General features: G+C 39.2%; 1 protein-coding gene across 1 annotated transcript; it reads left to right on the plus strand.

Annotated features, from left to right (window-relative positions):
• The first annotated feature begins 15,225 nt into the window (after positions 1-15,225).
• Positions 15,226-17,111, plus strand: si:dkey-172o19.2 (nuclear factor interleukin-3-regulated protein). The gene is made up of 2 exons (XM_067414832.1): positions 15,226-15,365; positions 16,009-17,111. Exon 2 carries the CDS (start codon positions 16,013-16,015, stop codon positions 16,997-16,999), a length of 987 nt encoding a protein of 328 aa, XP_067270933.1. The 5' UTR covers positions 15,226-15,365; positions 16,009-16,012; the 3' UTR covers positions 17,000-17,111.
• Positions 17,112-19,053: the final 1,942 nt, after the last annotated feature.

The following is a 19,053-nucleotide window of genomic DNA, read 5'->3' on the forward strand; positions in this document are numbered from 1 at the left end:
ACAAGTTAACTTCTAACTAAGTAGTAGCAAGTAGTATCAAGTCAAAAATGATTACATAATTTACTTGAAAATTCTGAGGCAATCAGTTTCCACAGCTTTTCTAAGTAAAGTTAACTTATTACTTTTTACAGTGTAATGTTATGGTTGTTTTTATAATTAAAAATATAAATTGTATGATAATAAAAAGTTTGCAATATACAGTATATAGCCGTATAAAAAACTTTTTTCTTTTTTCAAGTAGAATAACTGGAAGTGAATAACACTGACACATATCTCGTATTATGTATGAGAATACAAACAGCCATTACGAAAACATTTATAGGAAACATACCCTCATACTTCAAACCTGCATGACCACAAGAAGAAGGAAGAAAGTATTTGCCGCTTGCTGGAACAGTTAACAAATTGGGGGAAAAAAGGTCAGGTCAGGGGGTGTATATTTGTAGCTCTGCATCAGCCCATTAGGAACATGTTAAGAAATTAAAATTATTAAATACATATTATTCAGTGCTTCCATGACCCAAGTCAATATGATACAACAAAAAAGGTTTCTAACACTATAAATAACGGCTCTGGTGGAAACATCGGAAACATTTGGAGCGCAACGACTTATGAAAACGACCGTTGACCTTCACCTCCCAACTGACATTATCAAAAGGTTTAAAGAAATGGTTTAGGCTCGCACGACATGGAAAAGTTTCATTTTACAGATAAATGATTCATGTTTTGTTCCTGCGGTTGATAATAAAGAATCTCATATGCTGTTTGTGAACTGAAAATGTATCACTGAATGATTTAGATTTCAGTCAACTTTCTCTTGAATGTTCACGTACCGCTCCAATATAGTGGATGGCTTATCCATGGCGGCCCATTGAAATGGCTGCTAATGAGGCATCTATATTTATATACACAGATCAGGCATAACATCATAACAGGTGAAGTGATTTTCTTTTAAATCCCGTGGATGGTTAGTGCGTGTGTGTCGCTTGCCTGGGGAACACATGACACCAGGATGCACTATGGGAAGAAGGCAAGCTGATGCTTTGGACAATGTTCTGCTGAGAAACCTTGGGCCCTGCCATCCAATGTGGATGTTACTTTATAACAAATCACCTACCTAAGCATTGTTGCAGACCATGTAAACCCTTTCATGGAATCAGTATTCCCTGGTGGCTGTGGCTGTGGCCTCTTTCAGCAAAATAATGTGCCCTGCCACAAAGCAAAAAATGGTTCAGGAATGGTTTGAGTAGCATAAAGTGTTTGAGGTGTTGACTTGGCCTCCGAATTCCCCAGATCTCAATCCAATTTGAGGCACCACCTCGCAACTTACAGGACTTAAAGGATCTGCTGCTAACATCTTGGTGACAGAGACCACAGCACACGTTCAGGGGTCTAGTGTAGTTCATGTCTCGATGGGTCAGGGCTGTTTTGGCAGCAAAAGGGGGACCAACACAATATTAGGTCATAAGGTAATACTTGATCAGTATATGGTCTATAAATGAGACAATAAATTTGAATGTCTGATCAGTAAAATTAAGTATTTAAGTTTGAATAGAAAATTAGGAAAAGGCAAAAATATAAATAGGCCTAATCAAGTGTCATTTCACAAATAAAAGGTTTTTGAATTTTGAATAAAAATAATGGTTGATGGTTAATAGCTGATATTGTTTACAAGTTTGCACATGAGAGGTCAGGTTGAGTGCATTTCCATTATTCAGCTCTTAGTTCTGACTCAGGTTGTTTTTTTGTTTTGTCTGTTTTTTGCTTAGCCGATCATTCAAAATCCCCCAAATCCCCACTGAAAATTTCTGACTGTAACCATACTGCCTAACTGCTTTAGGCCCGAAGGCCTTACAGGTCAGATGTTTAGTGACTGAACGATTCATGTTCATGTTCATTCATTATGATATTTGTATTTGTAGCTCTTTTCTGTTTAATTGTCTGTTACAGATGAAATAGTTATGATCATCATGTTTTTGTTTGAAGAGAGAATTGTACCCATTGTGTTTCTGCTCAATAACACTAGAAGAAAAGGAAGGGTTATAAAAGGTGCTTTCCCTCAACAGAAATAAACATAAAACACACTTCCAAAGGGATTTCCCTCAGATTTAGGAAATCTTTCACGTGTCTCCCTGAGACAAACTAGAAAGTAAAAAGTTGGGTAGTGTCATATGCATCTATTTAGCTAATAATAAAAATAATAATACACTGTAAGCTTTAATATAACAATGCTTTTAAGTTCATGAGGAAAACAATGCAGTGCAAATTATTAAAGGGGGGGGGGGGTGAAATGCTGTTTCATGCATACTGAGCTTTTTACACTGTTAAAGACTTGGATTCCCATCCTAAACATAGACAAAGTTTCAAAAACTAAGTTGGACGTTTGATGGAGTATTTCTGTGTCAAAAATACTCCTTCCGGTTTCTCACAAGTTTCGGAGAATTTTTTTCGAGCATGGGTCGGCTTGATGTCGATAGAGCTAAAGGTCCTTGTATGGGCCGTACGGGCTCTTCTCCCGGTAGGGCGTGCGCGTGACTAGAGCGAGAGAGGAAATGCACGCCCATAAACACTCTCTCAGCTGCAGATCCAGTTGTCATTATAGTCCGCTCCACTTTATTCCTATGGGTGACATCAAGCGACTTCAACGCTTCAGCACAGCATTCCGGGAAGGCAGCGCTGCATTTGAACCGATTTGAACACAGAAATGACGGGAAGCTTCACAACATTGCTTCAGTCGCGTCGCAAAGTGGATCTCCACGGTCACTGCTGTCACAGGACTTCACCAAATCATACCAAAGAAGTGTGTTTTTGACGAAGCGGTCCCAGCGATTAAGGTTCGGTCCTGCTATGGAAGCAGCCGGTGAGTAAAACTGCTTCAAATGTCTGTGCTGTTGGCTACCGTCGCGTGAGTAAACATCAGTAAACGACATGATCGTGTAACGTTATAGTTAATTTTATCAATGGAGTATGTGATCTATGGTGTGTGTTTAAATACATTTGTTTAGCTGACCACTATAGGTGTCAGTTTGTTTATTGGAAAACCACGCAAACATAAACCTAGCGTTCTTACAAAGCGTGCTTCGTCATTCAAATGCGCTAACGGTTACTCCATTGTTGTTCTATGTACGTTACACTATCTGACGTGCAAAACCGTTTTGCTTGCTACTTCTAAGGTCTAGTCGCATACAATAGTCCATAAACCGAATCATGTCCTCATAAACTGCGAGTAAACACACACAAATGTTGACAGGCCACTAAATACAGTACATACCACAGAGACGGACGTCCTGCTGCTGCTGTTTCTCCTGTTCAATTTATTTCAGCCTCCGAATCTGATTCTGGATCATATCTGTATTAGTTGAATCTGATTTAGGGTAGCGTTTTCTTCTCCACGCTTGAGGACTTTCACCGCTTTGTGCGCTAGTCATTCTTTAGCTCCGCCCACTCGATACGCCTCCAGCCGCTCGTTTTTTTCAGGAAAGACTCGGTACAGCCTATATTTCTTTTAAAAATATAATAAAACCAAAGACTTTTCGGAGATATGAAGTATGCAATACTACTCTATAGGTACTCAAGATTGGCATGAGATTGACCCCCCCCCTTAAGGGGTTAAAAGTTTATACACTTTTATACACTACATTTTTTTGCATAATAATAGGCTACTAAACAATAATAAATAATTACAAAGAAGTCCGTTAAGTAAAGTATTTATGTTATAATGTACCTGTGGTCCACTATACAATACAGCTCAGTAGGTGGCACAAATGCACTATTTGCAGGCATTAAAAAGAGAGAACGACACAGAAAGAAAATGTTTAGTTTGCGTCAAAGTCAAATGTCTGAAAAAGGAGTAAATATGTATTTTTCACGGTATATGTTGTGTGCCTACTATATTCATAATATTGTCCTCTGGAATTGTCCACAGTCTGATAGTTTGTATATTGATGGCAGTTGTTATTATGCCTTAATCTTGTTGTCATCTATAGTTTTCACTTCTCCTTTTTGTTGCATGGAAACAGATATAACTTTACACATCAGCGATAGCCTATGCCACAACAGTCTAACATAAGCCAGGAAGTTTACTTGCCCTAAAAGTGTTCGAGAACAGCATGGTGTGAAAAAGACTGGTCCGTTAGCATGTATATGGTACAAAGATACGTACAGCTCTGGAAAAAAATAAGAGACCACTTAACATTAAGAAATCAATGTTAAGTGGTCTCTTATATTTTCCAGAGCTGTTTTTCTCAGATAACCACAGTCAGTGGGGACATTTGTGCTATCTAATGTTGAAATTCATCTGTGATGATACTAAAATGGATGGGTTTATGCAAACTCAACACTCTTCACCTAGCGCTCCATCTAGTGGCCACCAGAGACACTGCAGTTACATTAGCATCCATTCGCCTGCTGCAACAAGACCATATAAAGGGCCCAAATAAAGATGCTCATCTTCCTCATTTCATATCATCCTCCGTCTCATCTCAAATCAAAAGATTTACCTCACGATGGCCCCTATGTGTGTGTGCTATCAAAGCTCGGTGTGCTGCACTGGAGGCGCTTAGGAGGTTTGACAGCACGTACGTGTGTGTGCGTGAGATAACACGTCTCAAGTCCTATCAAGCTCATCTATTTTTACATGTGGCCCCTCTCAGATGCAGAGTGGTTTGCAGATGAGAGGAGAGCCAGACCTGCAGAGCCGTTGTGACCGGTTGACCAGGTTGCTATTGGCAATGCTCCATTACAGTTTAACTGTTGGCCCATGCCTGTCAAACCGCAGCAAACGCTCATATCTTGCCCTCAAAGCCTCACCGCATGCGGTTCCACAGGTGCTGATGGAGGCCTACTAAAGGGTCTGTCAATGCCCATTAACAAGTGGTGATTATGATCTCAATATCAATCAGAACAAAGTGAATATGTTTATATAGGCTACATGCCATATGTGGCCTTGTGGGAAATCAGAAGAGTGGAAAATTATTGCTGTGGTAATGTAATGTCTGTTATATTTGTATATGGTACAGTAGTTTAAAGCTCAGGTATGTATTAATGCTCAACATTAATGGTTAGGAACAATTTTCAAAATAACTCATTCTGACAATTACATACATTAGTCTAAAGTCTGGACACACTTGTCTTATTTTTTATTTTATTGAATTTTTTTGTGGGGTTTTAAAGGTTATTAAGAAGTTTTGGGGGAAAACAAATGTCAATTTCTTTATAGAACTGCATTATATGTATATGTATATAAAGGCTGGTGATTTAAAAATATATGTATTATTTTATACAAAATAAAAAAAATTACATTTCTTTGTTACATAATGTCCAGACTTTCATTTGTGTGATGTTATATTTATGTATTACATCATTATATATAACATTCAAGTGGCCTATGCACAACTTTTAAGCATTTTGTTTGATAGATGCTTATAGAAAAGTTGAAATGGTCTTAATCACTCCTAGAGGTCAAAGGTCAAAAGGAATTACTCAAAAGTTTGGGGTCGGGTACAAAAGTTTTTTTACCATGGCTGGATTCATTTGATTTATTTTTATATTTATTATTATATTTATTTATTAGGCCATTCATTTGATTTATTTTTATATTTATTTTAAAAGTAATATTGTAAAACGTAATTGCCTTTTAATATTTTTATTCCTGTAACGCTGACTTTTCAGCCGAATTTCTCCAGTCTTCAGTGTCACACGATCCTTCAGAAATCATTCGAATATTCTGACATTCTAATATTCAAACATTCAAACAATTCACTGTAAAAAAAATTCAGGCCTCTCTAATTGAACATTTTCTAGTGACTGGTCACATTAAAAAATTTCAGTTGGCCAAATTGAATTTCTGTGATTTGATACAATTTAATTCACAGAAATTCAATTTGGCCAACTAAAAAAATTAGATGTGACCAGTCACTAAAATGTTAAATTGGAGAACTGATTTTTTTTTTTTTACAATGATGCTGAAAACAACTGTGCAGCTTAAAGGTTTCATGAACTGTTTTTTAAATTTATTTTATACTGTTGTCTGAGGTCAACTTATGTCGTTTGCATGGTTGGGCTGGGACAACGCGTCGACGTCATCGATGACGTCGACGCAAAAAATACGTCGACGCAAAATATGCGCGTCGATTCGTCAGACTCAAAATAAAGATGGCGGCGCCGGAGAGCAGTAGCAACCATAGATGTACATAATAAAGTATATTATGTAATTAAGTATATTATTTATTATGTATATCTATGGTAGCAACACGAGTGGCTCCTCAGACTTTCAGAAGTGCAAGGCTTGCGGGTTGGCCACAGTCTATGGGGTTGGCGCGCGGTGCGCACGGAGCATCACAGGGATGCGCGCACGCGTTTTGTTGTCACGGCTACATAAACAAATTTCTGCACACAGGAAGACAGATGTTTTGGTAATATTTGATGTATTTTAATCACAAAAACAAACGGTTGCATCAAGTGAAAGCATCGGACACATTGGCTCCGTTACCTACATAAGCTGTTTTAAATTTAAAATGTTCAATGTCTAATGGCGCTGATGTGACCGAGGGTATCCATCCTCTAAGTGAGCAGTTTCATCCCAGGACTATTCCGGTTTTAAACGGAGTATTGGCGCCCATAATGCACTCTACATGTAACTGTTTTCACTGTCATGCCGCGGATGCGCGTGGCGTTTCTGTTGCGTGTCAGCCACGGGGCTGCGTGGCGTTTTCTCTGCCTTTGCACACTAGAAGCGTGTCTGACGCGGCGCTGCTGCTACTATTGATGCGGAGGGAAGCCCTATTCCTAATGTTAAACATAAATAGCCTACTGATACAGCAAAGAAAACGTCGGGAGTAGCCACATATCTATGGTATTGACGGCAAAATAGGCAGTTGCAACATTTCAAAATCGATAATTGACGTTTTTTATTATTACAATTAGGCCTATATCTGCATTTATGTAAACCTACAGACTTTCAAACATGAAAATGTAATTTAATAATATGTATTCGTGTCAAAATGATATATAAACATCTTTTCCTATTCTATTTTGCCTGGAGACGCTCCCAACACACGTGAAAAATAGGCGCTCTTCTATTTCCAGCATGCACGCGTTTTCCGCGCGTCACAGGCAGTGTGCAAACTCCAACCTGTTAACATGTGAGCCAAAACAAAAACGGACACGCCACGCAGCCGAGACGCTCACGCTTGCAGTGTGTCCCCGGATTTGATTAACCAACTTGATATTTAATCGATGGGCATAGCCTGTAGGCTGAGTTGCATACATAGAAAAATCGTATAATATGTTTCTTTGTTGTAGGTTTATACTTATTTATTTGTGTGTGTGTGTGTGTGTGTGTGTGTGTGTGTGTGTGTGTGTGTGTGTGTGTGTGTGTGTGTGTGTGTCTGTGTGTGTAGCCTACTTTATGTTTTCAAGGTTTTATTGAATGCATTGCTCTTGTATAGTCTTACTTTGGAATTTTAAGAGCAATAAACATATATTGCAATGTTAAGGAATTCGTTTTTTCATTCAGATAATTAAATCAACATGTATAAATTGCTATTAGGCAATTAATGGGTAGATAATCGGTAATCGAATCGAATCGTAACCGAATCGGACAGGAAAAGTTAATCGTTAGATTAATCGATGCATCGAAAAAATAATCGCTAGATTAATCGTTTGAAAAAGTAATAGGCTATTTTCTACACTGGTTTTGTGGCTCTCTCCTGCAACAGTCGATTTTTATGGGTGTGCCGCAATGAAGACTTGGAACTAAACGCCCAGGTCAAGGATTGGATAAGATTTGCATATCTAATGAGCTTTAGCTCCCCTGACAATGCACATGAGGGATTGTTTTGAAAGCATGTGGAGAAACAGCAACCGGAATGAATTGCCCACAGGGCTCGCAAAAACACATTGATTTATCTCTCAACCACCCATGATTGATTGGAATGTTCTTTTTTTATTACTTGGTCCGCCTGATCGGTGGATATAACCCGAATCGCAGTGAACCAACACCACAAATAAAGCATTCTTCAGCCTTTGACAGCGTGCTATGGTAGGCTATGTTCAGTTAGACACATAAACATAATCAATTGTTGTAAAATATGTAATAATGCAATACCATCCCATATTAAAAAATTGTTTTACTCATATTATTGTGTTGCTTCATTAATTTATGTAATCTTATCCTGTCTGCAAATCCAGTCTCTTGTTTACAAATAATTTTGTGGTGAAATTAAGAAAAAAATGTGCAATGTCTTCCCCACGTAAACTGGATATTCATTAAAGGGGGGGTGAAATGCTGTTTCATGCATACTGATCTTTTTACACTGTTAAAGACTTGGAATCCCATACTAAACATAGACACAGTTTCAAAAGTTAAGGTGGACGTTTGATGGGAGTATTTCTTTGTCAAAAATACTACTTCCGGTTAGTCATAAGTTTCGGCAAGGGTCATTTTTTCGATCATGGGTCCCCTTTGACGTTAATAGGTCGGAATTTCCTTGTATGGGCCTTACGGACAATTCTACCGGAAGAGCGTGAGAGAGAGAGGGGGAGTGCGAAAGCAACAGGCTACGCCCATCAAAGCGTTGGCTCGTAGGCTGCGCTGCACAGGTGATGTTACTTCAAGAAATTAACAATGTCACCAAAAAAGTGCGTTTTTGTTTGCCAGACCAAGACAGTCCTGTACAGACTGCCAAAAAACCCCGCGTTAAGGCAACAGTGGATGTAATTTTCTTTTCCGGATCAGCAACTGAGTTGCGCAAAGGTTTATGTCTGTTCACTGCATTTCGGTGCCGACTGTTTCATAAACAAGGCCCAGTTCGACGCCGGATTTTCCGATCGCCTAATGCTGAAGGATGGAGCAGTCCCAACGATAAAGGTCCCAACGTTAGAACCGCAGGCTGTGAGTAAGAGTGCTTCAAATGTCTGTGTTTTTGCCTATGCCCATCAAGTAGCCCAAACATGATCACGTATAGTTAATTGATCAATGGAGCATGCGATGTGTAGTGCGTGTACATTTGTTTAGCTGGCCACTATATGTGTAACTTTATGTTTGTGTATTGTAAAAGCACTCCAAACAACAATACACAAAGAGTGGGGAAATATGTTGAACTAAATAAGCGCGCTTCTTCATTCAAATGCGCTACTATTCCGTGTCTTTCTATGTAAACACTAGCCTGCCGTGCAAAACCAGTCCGCTTACTACAATTGTCTACACAAACCACGCGTAAACACACACACATACACACACACACGTGCACAACTGCACTTCCCACATGTACACTTTCAAAGAAAAAAAATACGACGATATAATTCAAGTATAAATATGTAAATAACACAAGTTGTACCACATAGAGACGTCCTGCTCTAGTAGTTTTTTGCTGCTGCTCCTGTTCAACTTCAGCCTCTGGGTCTGATTCCGGATCATAGATGTATGGCTGTATCTGATTAAAAGCCATTTTTTTTTTTTTTTTGAATAAAGTTTTTTCCCGCTGTTAGGGATGACACAGCTTTACGATGCACTCAACACAATAACAGCGGCGCGCACACGTCATTATTTAGCTCCGCCCACACCCGCTCGGCTTTTTTCGGAAAGACTCGGAACAGCGCATCTTTCTTATATAATTATAAAAAAAATAAAGACTTTTCGGAGATATGCAGGATGCAATGCTACTCTATAGGTACTCAAGATTGACATGACACTGACTGAAACTGAGTGTTTCACCCCCCCCTTTAAAAATACATTTCATTCATATATTCATAATACTGGAATCCAAATGAAGCTTGTGCAGCTTGTTTATTGCTTAAAAGTTCCATCCGTTTTATGCCTGGCTCATACTACAGGAGTTTTAAAATCCTATCCGATTGTAAAATCTGGTTGCAGCACACACTTCAGGAGAATCTTTGCAGATTTTCTTCCCTCAAATCTTAAACATGCTCACACTACACAATTTGAAAATCGAGGAGCATCACACACTACAAAATATTATTAAGATTATCGTGCCAGAGGAAGTGCATCACGTGATCTACGCAGCAGATCGTAAGCGGGAAAACAAAATGGATAGGCCTACTGTAGCATGAAAACTTGCTGTATCAATAATGATCATTGTTGTGAGAAAAACCAAAAGCGTAAGAAAAAACCAGTGTGGATTAGAAAATGGTCGGGGAGACGGGCTCAACATGGATTGTCAGTTCTTCAGCGAGAAATGGAGGTAATTTTATTGGCGTTATTTGATCCTGTCGTTCTGGCGCTCATTGTGTATAGCTACGTGTGTGTGTGTGCAATGTATTTTTCCCCTCAGGGCTTGCCGTATAAAGGTTGTGCATGCGTGCACACTTTTTGTACTGGAGTGTAGCAGGTTTTTCAAGCTGGTTATTTAGTGTGTGACCGAGAATAAAGTGAAGGAACGTTCAGACGACTGTCATTTATTGTTTTCTTATTTATAATATATTATATATAATATATATTTGAGGCGAACCCTGCATGAGCGCTGTCACACTAGTGTGCTAGAATGTTTACAGCTGCTTAGTTCATAAGCGGTCGTCACCTGTTAAAGTGTAATAGATTTGAGCTGTCAAATGAAAAGCAAGAAATGCTGATATTCATTCTCTCTCTCGCTCTCTCTCTGAGACCTACAGCAAACTACGGCAACTCAACTCGCGCTCGCCATTTCAAAATGTCTGTCTCGTCGTAGACTTTTTCCTATTGGCTATTGTGACAGTACTGACGTTATTACAATCTTGCTCATCCTGATAAATATCAAACATGTTTGATATGATTGGGGCGAGCCCGATTTGCGTGAGAGCAGATCGGGAGGTGCAAGTCAAGATTTGATCTGTGAACGCCTCACATTACCAGATAATCTGCGCCTCACATTGGAACCAATCAAGTCCTGGAAAAGATTTCTTGAGAGGGGAAAATCGGGCATAAAGCGGCCTAAAACTCCTGTAGTGTGAGCCAGGCATTAGCTCTATGTAGGCCTGTGTCATGTCAGGTACGAGCTAGTAGGTGAGTCTACAGAATCAGATGTTGTTCATCGTATGTTGAGGCGGTGTTTCACCACACAATGACGTCAAGGTGTGACATATTCTGAGATCAAGGATTTGCTGGGCCTGGTGTCTATAAAAGCTTTTCTTTGACTAACAAGGACATTTTCAGGTCAGAAACTTACAGGATATTCTTATATTACCATGACATTTTATATATAAAAAGTTCAAGGGAAAGTTGATTTCTCAATTCATCACCCCTTTAATATTTTGGGGAAACCCTGATACATTTCTTTCAGGATTCTTTGATGAATAAATTCAAAAGAACAGAATTTTCTGTAACATTATAATCAATTTAATGCAACCTTGCGGAATAATTGTTTCTTTAAAAAAAAAAAAAACTTGCTGACCTCAAACTTTTGCACATATATATGCAAGGCTCTACAAAGGTCTGTATCAGCTATTTTCCAGATTTCAACATCTCGTGCATTACTATGCATTGAATCCATTACTTAAAACCCTTTTATTATAATGGATACCTTTCTTGTGAAATGCCTCAGATCTTCCTTGAAGAAGTTAGCCTCAGCATCACCCCCAGATAACAACATAGCTCCGGCCCACATCACACGTGGAATCCGAACCCGAATCCGAAGTGGGATCTGTGCCCACTAAGTTGCTGTCTGAGCCATTTCCAGAGCCTTTCTAGGCACCCTAAACTTTTATTTGCCTGTACTATTTATGCTAAATAATAAAAAAACGCACATAAATCATCAAGATATTATCGCTCCAAAAGGCACAACATCTACCGCAAAACATCAGCAAAATCATTTGTTTTCTGGGAAGTGAGTAGGTGGCTATGAATGAGGTTTGTGGGGTATACCCCCGTCTTCTGCTCTGCAATCGCTGCTTTGGTTTCTGTTCCGACGAACGAGTCAAAAACGGGAGAGGGGCTAGTTAAAATGAGGTCGTTGTGTGGAGAAAACACTGACGACTCAGAGACAGGAAGTGGTTTGAATTCATTTGAGAAAGAAACACAGGCGTTGATTGATGTTACTGTACAGACAAATAACACAGCTGAACTGTATGCAAAAGGTAAGAGGCCAGGCTGACAGTATAAACTTCAGCTCGCGTCAGCTGTGGCGAGCATTCATCCTCATTCACATGCGCAGCATAGCCTACCTGAAAATGTGCTATTGCATGCACATTTTCAACAAAGACATTGATTACCTGGTTAGGCTGGAATGTGTGCGCATGCGCATGTGAATATGCGCACTGCGTGAGGGGGATGCATGTGGTAAACAAAACAGTACATCTGAACTAAGGGTTATGTCCCACGTTAAAACGCCTGAGTTCTGTGGAGCTTTGAGGTGGCGTTATGAGTCACCAGGTATAAGAAGAAAAAATCTCAGAGATCCAACAGCTATTCGATGAGTCACCGGTAAACACCAACAGGTATGCGACCACTGCGACCCCTAGCCCCAGTTATGATCCAACACCTGTTAAACACTCCAGCAATGTGCTTTAGTGAATTATATATACAGGTCCTTCTCAAAAAATTAGCATATTGTGATAAAGTTCATTATTTTTCATGATGTAATGATAAAAATTAAACTTTCATATATTTTAGATTCATTGCACACCAACGGAAATATTTCAGGTCTTTTATTGTTTTAATACTGATGATTTTGGCATACAGCTCATGAAAACCCCAAATTCCTATCTCAAAACATTTGCATATTTCATCCGACCAATAAAAGAAAAGTGTTTTTAATACAAAAAAGTCAACCTTCAAATAATTATGTTCAGTAATGCACTCAATACTTGGTCGGGAATCGTTTTGCAGAAATGACTGCTTCAATGCGGCGTGGCATGGAGGCGATCAGCCTGTGGCACTGCTGAGGTGTTATGGAGGCCCAGGATGCTTCGATAGCGGCCTTAAGCTCATCCAGAGTGTTGGGTCTAGCGTCTCTCAACTTTCTCCTCACAATATCCAACAGATTCTCCATGGGGTTCAGGTCAGGAGAGTTGGCAGGCCAATTGAGCACAGTAATACCATGGTCCGTAAACCATTTACCAGTGGTTTTGGCACTGTGAGCAGGTGCCAGGTCGTGCTGAAAAACAAAATCTTCATCTCTATAAAGCTTTTCAGCAGATGGAAGCATGAAGTTCTCCGAAATCTCCTGATAGCTAGCTGCATTAACCCTGCCCTTGATAAAACACAGTGGACCAACACCAGCAGCTGACATGGCACCCCAGACCATCACTGACTGTGGGTACTTGACACTGGACTTCAGGCATTTTGGCATTTCCTTCTCCCCAGTCTTCCTCCAGACTCTGGCACCTTGATTTCTGAATGACATGCAAAATTTGCTTTCATCTGAAAAAAGTACTTTGGACAATTGAGTAACAGTCCAGTGCTGCTTCTCTGTAGACCAAAAGTGGCTTGACCTGGGGAATGCGGCACCTGTAGTCCATTCCCTGCACATGCCTGTGCACGGTGGCTCTGGATGTTTCTACTCCAGACTCAGTCCACTGCTTCCACAGGTCTCCCAAGGTCTGGAATCGGTCCTTCTCCACAATCTTCCTCAGGGTCCGGTCACCTCTTCTCGTTGCGCAGCGTTTTTGGCCACATCTTTTCCTTCCCACAGACTTCCCACTGAGGTGCCTTGATACAGCACTCTGAGAACAGCCTATTCGTTCAGAAATTTCTTTCTGTGTCTTACTCTCTCGCTTGAGGGTGTCAATGATGGCCTTCTGGACAGCAGTCAGGTCGGCAGTCTTACCCATGATTGCGGGAGTGAGTAATGAACCAGGCTGGGAGTTTTTGAAAGCCTCAGGAATCTTTTGCAGGTGTTTAGAGTTAATTAGTTGATTCAGATGATTAGGTTAATAGCTTGTTTAGAGAATTTTTCATGATATGCTAATTTTTTGAGATAGGAATTTGGGGTTTTCATGAGCTGTATGCAAAAATCCTCCGTATTAAAACAATAAAAGACCTGAAATATTTCAGTTGGTGTGCAATGAATCTAAAATATATGAAAGTTTAATTTTTATCATTACATTAAAATAATGAACTTTATCACAATATGCACATTTTTTGAGAAGGACCTGTACATTCCCCATTTTTATATTGAAGACTCAAATGTCAAGTGTGGCTAGTTCTTCAAACCAGAGTCTTGTAACCACAAATTATACATTTACTCTCATAAGTTAAAAAATATGCATCAATATTGCATTCATCCGATGAAACTACCCCCACCCCCACTACCGCCCCCCTTGCATTATGCATTTAATTTTTAGTTTTGCAGGTTATTCAGAGTGATGTTAACATAACAGTGGTTGGCAGTGGAGCTGCGGCAAGTTGAATTTCAGTGCTGTAACCCTGTGGCGCAAGCTTCAAACCTGCATTATGTTTCACACTGACATAGATTTAGTCATAATCTAGAACACAAAAACATTTTTCTACGGAAATTCAGAAGGACAGTCCCAGATGACAACCGTAAACTCTGCAAAAACCTCTATTTTTGTCATGCAAGTCATTCTCAGTAATCTGTATATTTTAACCACAAGAAACATTGTTTTACATGATCTTACCATCAGGAGTTTCAGTCTTTACTGAGCTTCAGCTTCTTATAATCAGTCGACTGACATTCTAACTCTTTCTGAAGAATTTGGTTTGCTAAGCAATGATGAATGCTTGAGTATATCAAGCAGAATAAGGCATAATGCACATATGCTTATTCTAGCATATGCTATTTGAATGGTAAAACAAGGCCTCAATATGAATACTGGCCTTCATATGACTTCACTGCATCTTTGGTTGATGCAATAATCAACATAATAGAGCATCCATGACATAAAAAAATAAATTAAAATTAAATATAAACTAAAATGTATGACTTCATTAATTTAAAAATAAAATAAAATGTAATCTATTATGGTCAGATAATGGTCAAAAAATCGAATCAAAAAATGTTTTGTTTTAGTTTAGATCTAAACGGACAGAACTAAACTTAATGAATAATAACTAGACGAAAATGTGAAATGTAAACATATAAATGTAAATTGTAAACAAAACAACAAAATGATGAGTGTGCCAGCAATACTATCTTTTATTCATTCTTTTAAAAGTAGAACAAACAAAAGAGTGAGTCATAACTCAAACCACTGTTTAAGGCTCCGCCTCCATATCTAAGGAAGGAAGATGTGGTCCTCACCTACTATTGCTTCGTTCATGCAATAGACATGTGTGCATATCACATGTGCCACCTTGTCTGTTATTGGTTGGCGAGTCTTTGCATGTTTCGTGTCAAAGAGTTTTACTTTTAAGCTGATGTCCTTTAATTAATTTACACTTTCCAGAATCATCCCTGTGGCCACAGTGTAAGGTAAGTTCAAGCTAATTTTTCTCGTCATGGTCCTTTTCAGTTAATATTTTAGATACCAGTATATATGTATACTTAACATGCAAAATTTTCACAAAATCAAATTTTGACAAAATGAATGTTATGTTATGTCCATTTGATGTTGTCAATTTTGCATAAATGCAGTGTTTTCATATAACCTAGCAAAGTGAAAAATAAAGATCTTTATCTCTATGCCTTTATAGATCTTTGTCTATACCTTTACAGTCAACCTCCCCAAAATTGATTTTATCAAGGTTGTATGCATCAGATCCAATAAAGCATATTCATTAATTCAGCATGATGCATTCCTCACAAACATCATTATTTTTTACATTTAAAATGTTTCCTTGGTTGGCAAGCAAACTTCTCACGTCTATATTTACCCTCTTTCTGACAGGAAACTGCAGTATGTACACTAATAAGTGATAATACATTTAAGTTGCATTGTATAATGTAGGCGTATTCTTGCACGGAAGTGGAACATTTGTGAGCTTTTGCTTCGATCTTCTTCAATTCTCACCAGTACAGTACAGCAAAACCAATGACTATTATTATTATTGCGGTTTTGCCAAACTATTGGTTTGAAACTGGGGCCTACTGATCATCAAGCTCTTTGTCTTTCCAGAACAATGAGTACCATAAGAAGTCCCGAGCATCTAGCAGACGCTTGTCTTCCTTCCTCCACGGGCGAGACCTCAACAAGCAAAGATGAATCTGAAAGTCTAAGCAGGATTCTGCCACTCACCGGCTCATCCGTACTGGCACAACGACTTTTCAACCTCCAGTCGTATCGCAACCCACTCGTACCCAGTAGACGACGTAAACGGGAGATGACCCCTGCTGAGAAAAAGGATGCATCGTATTGGGTCAAACGGCGGAAGAATAACGAGGCTGCCAAGCGTTCTCGTGAGAAGCGGCGACTCAACGACTTCATGCTGGAGGGACAGCTTCTGGCGCTGAGTGAGGAGAACGCCCAACTCAGGGCCGAGGTTCTGAGTCTGCAGTATCACATGGGAATTGGGCGAGGTCTTGACGGCAGTCGCCCCATGATGCCATTCCACTATCCTGTTGCGTCCCATCTTAAGCCTTCCTTGTGGGGGTTGACTACCGGTACTGGTGCTCTTTCAGCAGAAGGTCCAGAGCTGTACCACTCTTGGCCACAGCATAGCTCATCTCCATTTATCTCGCCCTTGAGGGTGCCTCCTAAAAGTGCCAACCTACCTTCACATGTTAGCCACTTGGACGACAGTGCTGACCCAGAAGAGTCGGATCCAGCATCTCACCCACAAGTCTCTTCCAGCAACGACCCACCAAGCCACCCACAATTGTTTCCAACCAAGAGAGCACCTGTACCCTCACCGCCCCCTCCTCAGCTGCTGCACGGGTTGAGCCACTCCGCCACCCAGCACAACAACCAGATGTTACCTTGGGGTTTGTCATCTTTGCGTCCTTCTCCCCTTCATCCCAGGCCGTTGTCCTTCCCTCTGTCACTACGAGACCCAGATGGATCTCGTAATGGAGGAAGGTCCCTCTGGAACTTCAACAGCAGGTACAGCATGCTGTCTGCTGAGATCTCAGGACAGCTCAGAAGAATATTTTGCCCGGAGAACTCTTAATCAGTAATAACGCTGCCTGAACAGTGTTTTCATTGTGATAATAAACTGCTTAAAGGGATTGTTCACCCAAAAATGAACATTCTGTCAACATTTACTCACCATTGCATCATCCTAAAACTGTATCTAAAACTGTATTCATCTGAAAGAAATATTTTTAAAAAATGTACTTTGTACTGTACAGACAACATCCTTCAAAATATCTTATTTTGTGTCCCACAGAAGAAAGAAAGTTATACTGGTTGGGAACGACATGGGTGAACTATCCCTTTAAGGTATTAGCTGTGCTTAATGTAGTTATGTGCAAGCCAACTCCTCCATACAGCCTAGCAAACAAGATAAACTACAACTTGAAATGTATATTCTGCAAATATGTGGATTGAATTAAATGTAATTAATCATTTCATTTTGCTTATTTGGTTATTCCATATAATTCTGATTTAAATTTGGGAATCTACACTATATATTCTTACAACCACATCATTGATTGTTTGATGGAAATAATTTTTATGATTTACCTTTGCTTGCTTGAAATACCGCAATACTAATTACGACATCAAAAAAAAAAACTTTTCACTGAAGCCAATATGCATTAGTTATGTTTTACCTACAGTTAAGGGAAAACAGAAGAATTAGAACAAAATGACGTAGCGGCCGTAACAGATAAACAGTAACAGCAAAACTAAAAATGGTTTAATTTGCTGTTGAATGCTGAACTCCAACTGCTTAATATTATTTTGTACATGGAATGTGTAATCAGACTAGTCATTGTGTAGTTAAGTATTCTTAAATTATTCTGGAGCTATGTAAAGTACATTATTAAAGTGACCACGATTAAATGTGAAACATGGTCACAATAAAGATGGTTTTAAGCTGGGGTAAATTTGTCTGATATCTGATTGAACTCAGGCTTGTCAAACCGCATGTTCACACTTTTGGTGTGTGGATGTAGATGTACTCAAGTGTGTGAAGTAGAATAAAGACTAATTTAAAGGCGTAAAAGGCCGGTTCAGCTCAACAGTACAATACACTATTTTTGGTATATATTATCTTTCTTTGCCTGTGATGTGCAAGTATGTTTATAATGGACTCCCTTTAAAAAAAAAAAAAAAAGAAAAAAAAAGTAATATAGTGATAATGAACACACTGTAGAAACACAATAATTGAGGTAGGCCTAGCTACAATTTGGGGTTCCTCAGATCAACACACTGGCGAATTTGGTTTTAAATGCATAAGCAAAGGTGCCTCTATGCTACTGTGTAATCAAGAAACTTCAATAGGCCTGAATAACTGCCTAAAACACATGAACCTATCCGTTCGTTAGAGAAATGGCCTTTTTTTTAAATATGTCTATATGTTCTCCAAATGGATCTGTTACCACTGTGACGATACGAAGAAATGGTGCTTCAGTTGCTTAAAAAACTTTATATTACTGACAGCTGAAGAATCGTTTCGCATATGCAAGTTGCCAGAAAACATGTTAGGATTAAAATAACTAGGATTAAAGACCATCGTCTTATTAACACGTAGGCTAATTAGTAAACTAACAAAACAGACTATCAGCGTAATTTCACTACAACATTATCAGAATCACGTCCAATAAAGTCAATAGTGCAGTAAACAAAACAACAACAAAAATCCTCACACAAACCGTCCTAACACGACCGTCGATGTGTGTAAAAGTGTGAGTTAACATCGAGGCGGAAAGGGGAAAACAATGAATCCCTCCCATTTTTATTTATTTATTTAATAACTGTTTAATGTTTCATAAAGATTAAGCTGCATCGAGAATTTGAAAATGGTTAGTCTATTTTTCGACCTACGTTGTTCTGCACGTTCTTGGTCGCTAAAAAGTGTAGGATATGTTTTTTTAGGATGTCAAAGGATAAAGAAGGATTACGTACCTTCCATTACAGGTCACTTGAATGATGTTTGAGCATGCTATGAAGATAACCAGTAGGTGGCGGGCTGTCCTTGGCAATAAACATGAATTGCACACTAGCGACCACAGTCCCTCACAAGCCATCTGACAACAGCTATAGTGGTATGTTCTTCTA

Source organism: Pseudorasbora parva, chromosome 14 (genome assembly GCF_024679245.1).
Source record: "Pseudorasbora parva isolate DD20220531a chromosome 14, ASM2467924v1, whole genome shotgun sequence".
NCBI lineage: Eukaryota > Metazoa > Chordata > Actinopteri > Cypriniformes > Gobionidae > Pseudorasbora > Pseudorasbora parva.

Bases quoted from the DNA above. Each gene is read 5' to 3' on its own strand.
- si:dkey-172o19.2 (XM_067414832.1), top strand. From the start codon at position 16,013: ATGAGTACCATAAGAAGTCCCGAGCATCTAGCAGACGCTTGTCTTCCT.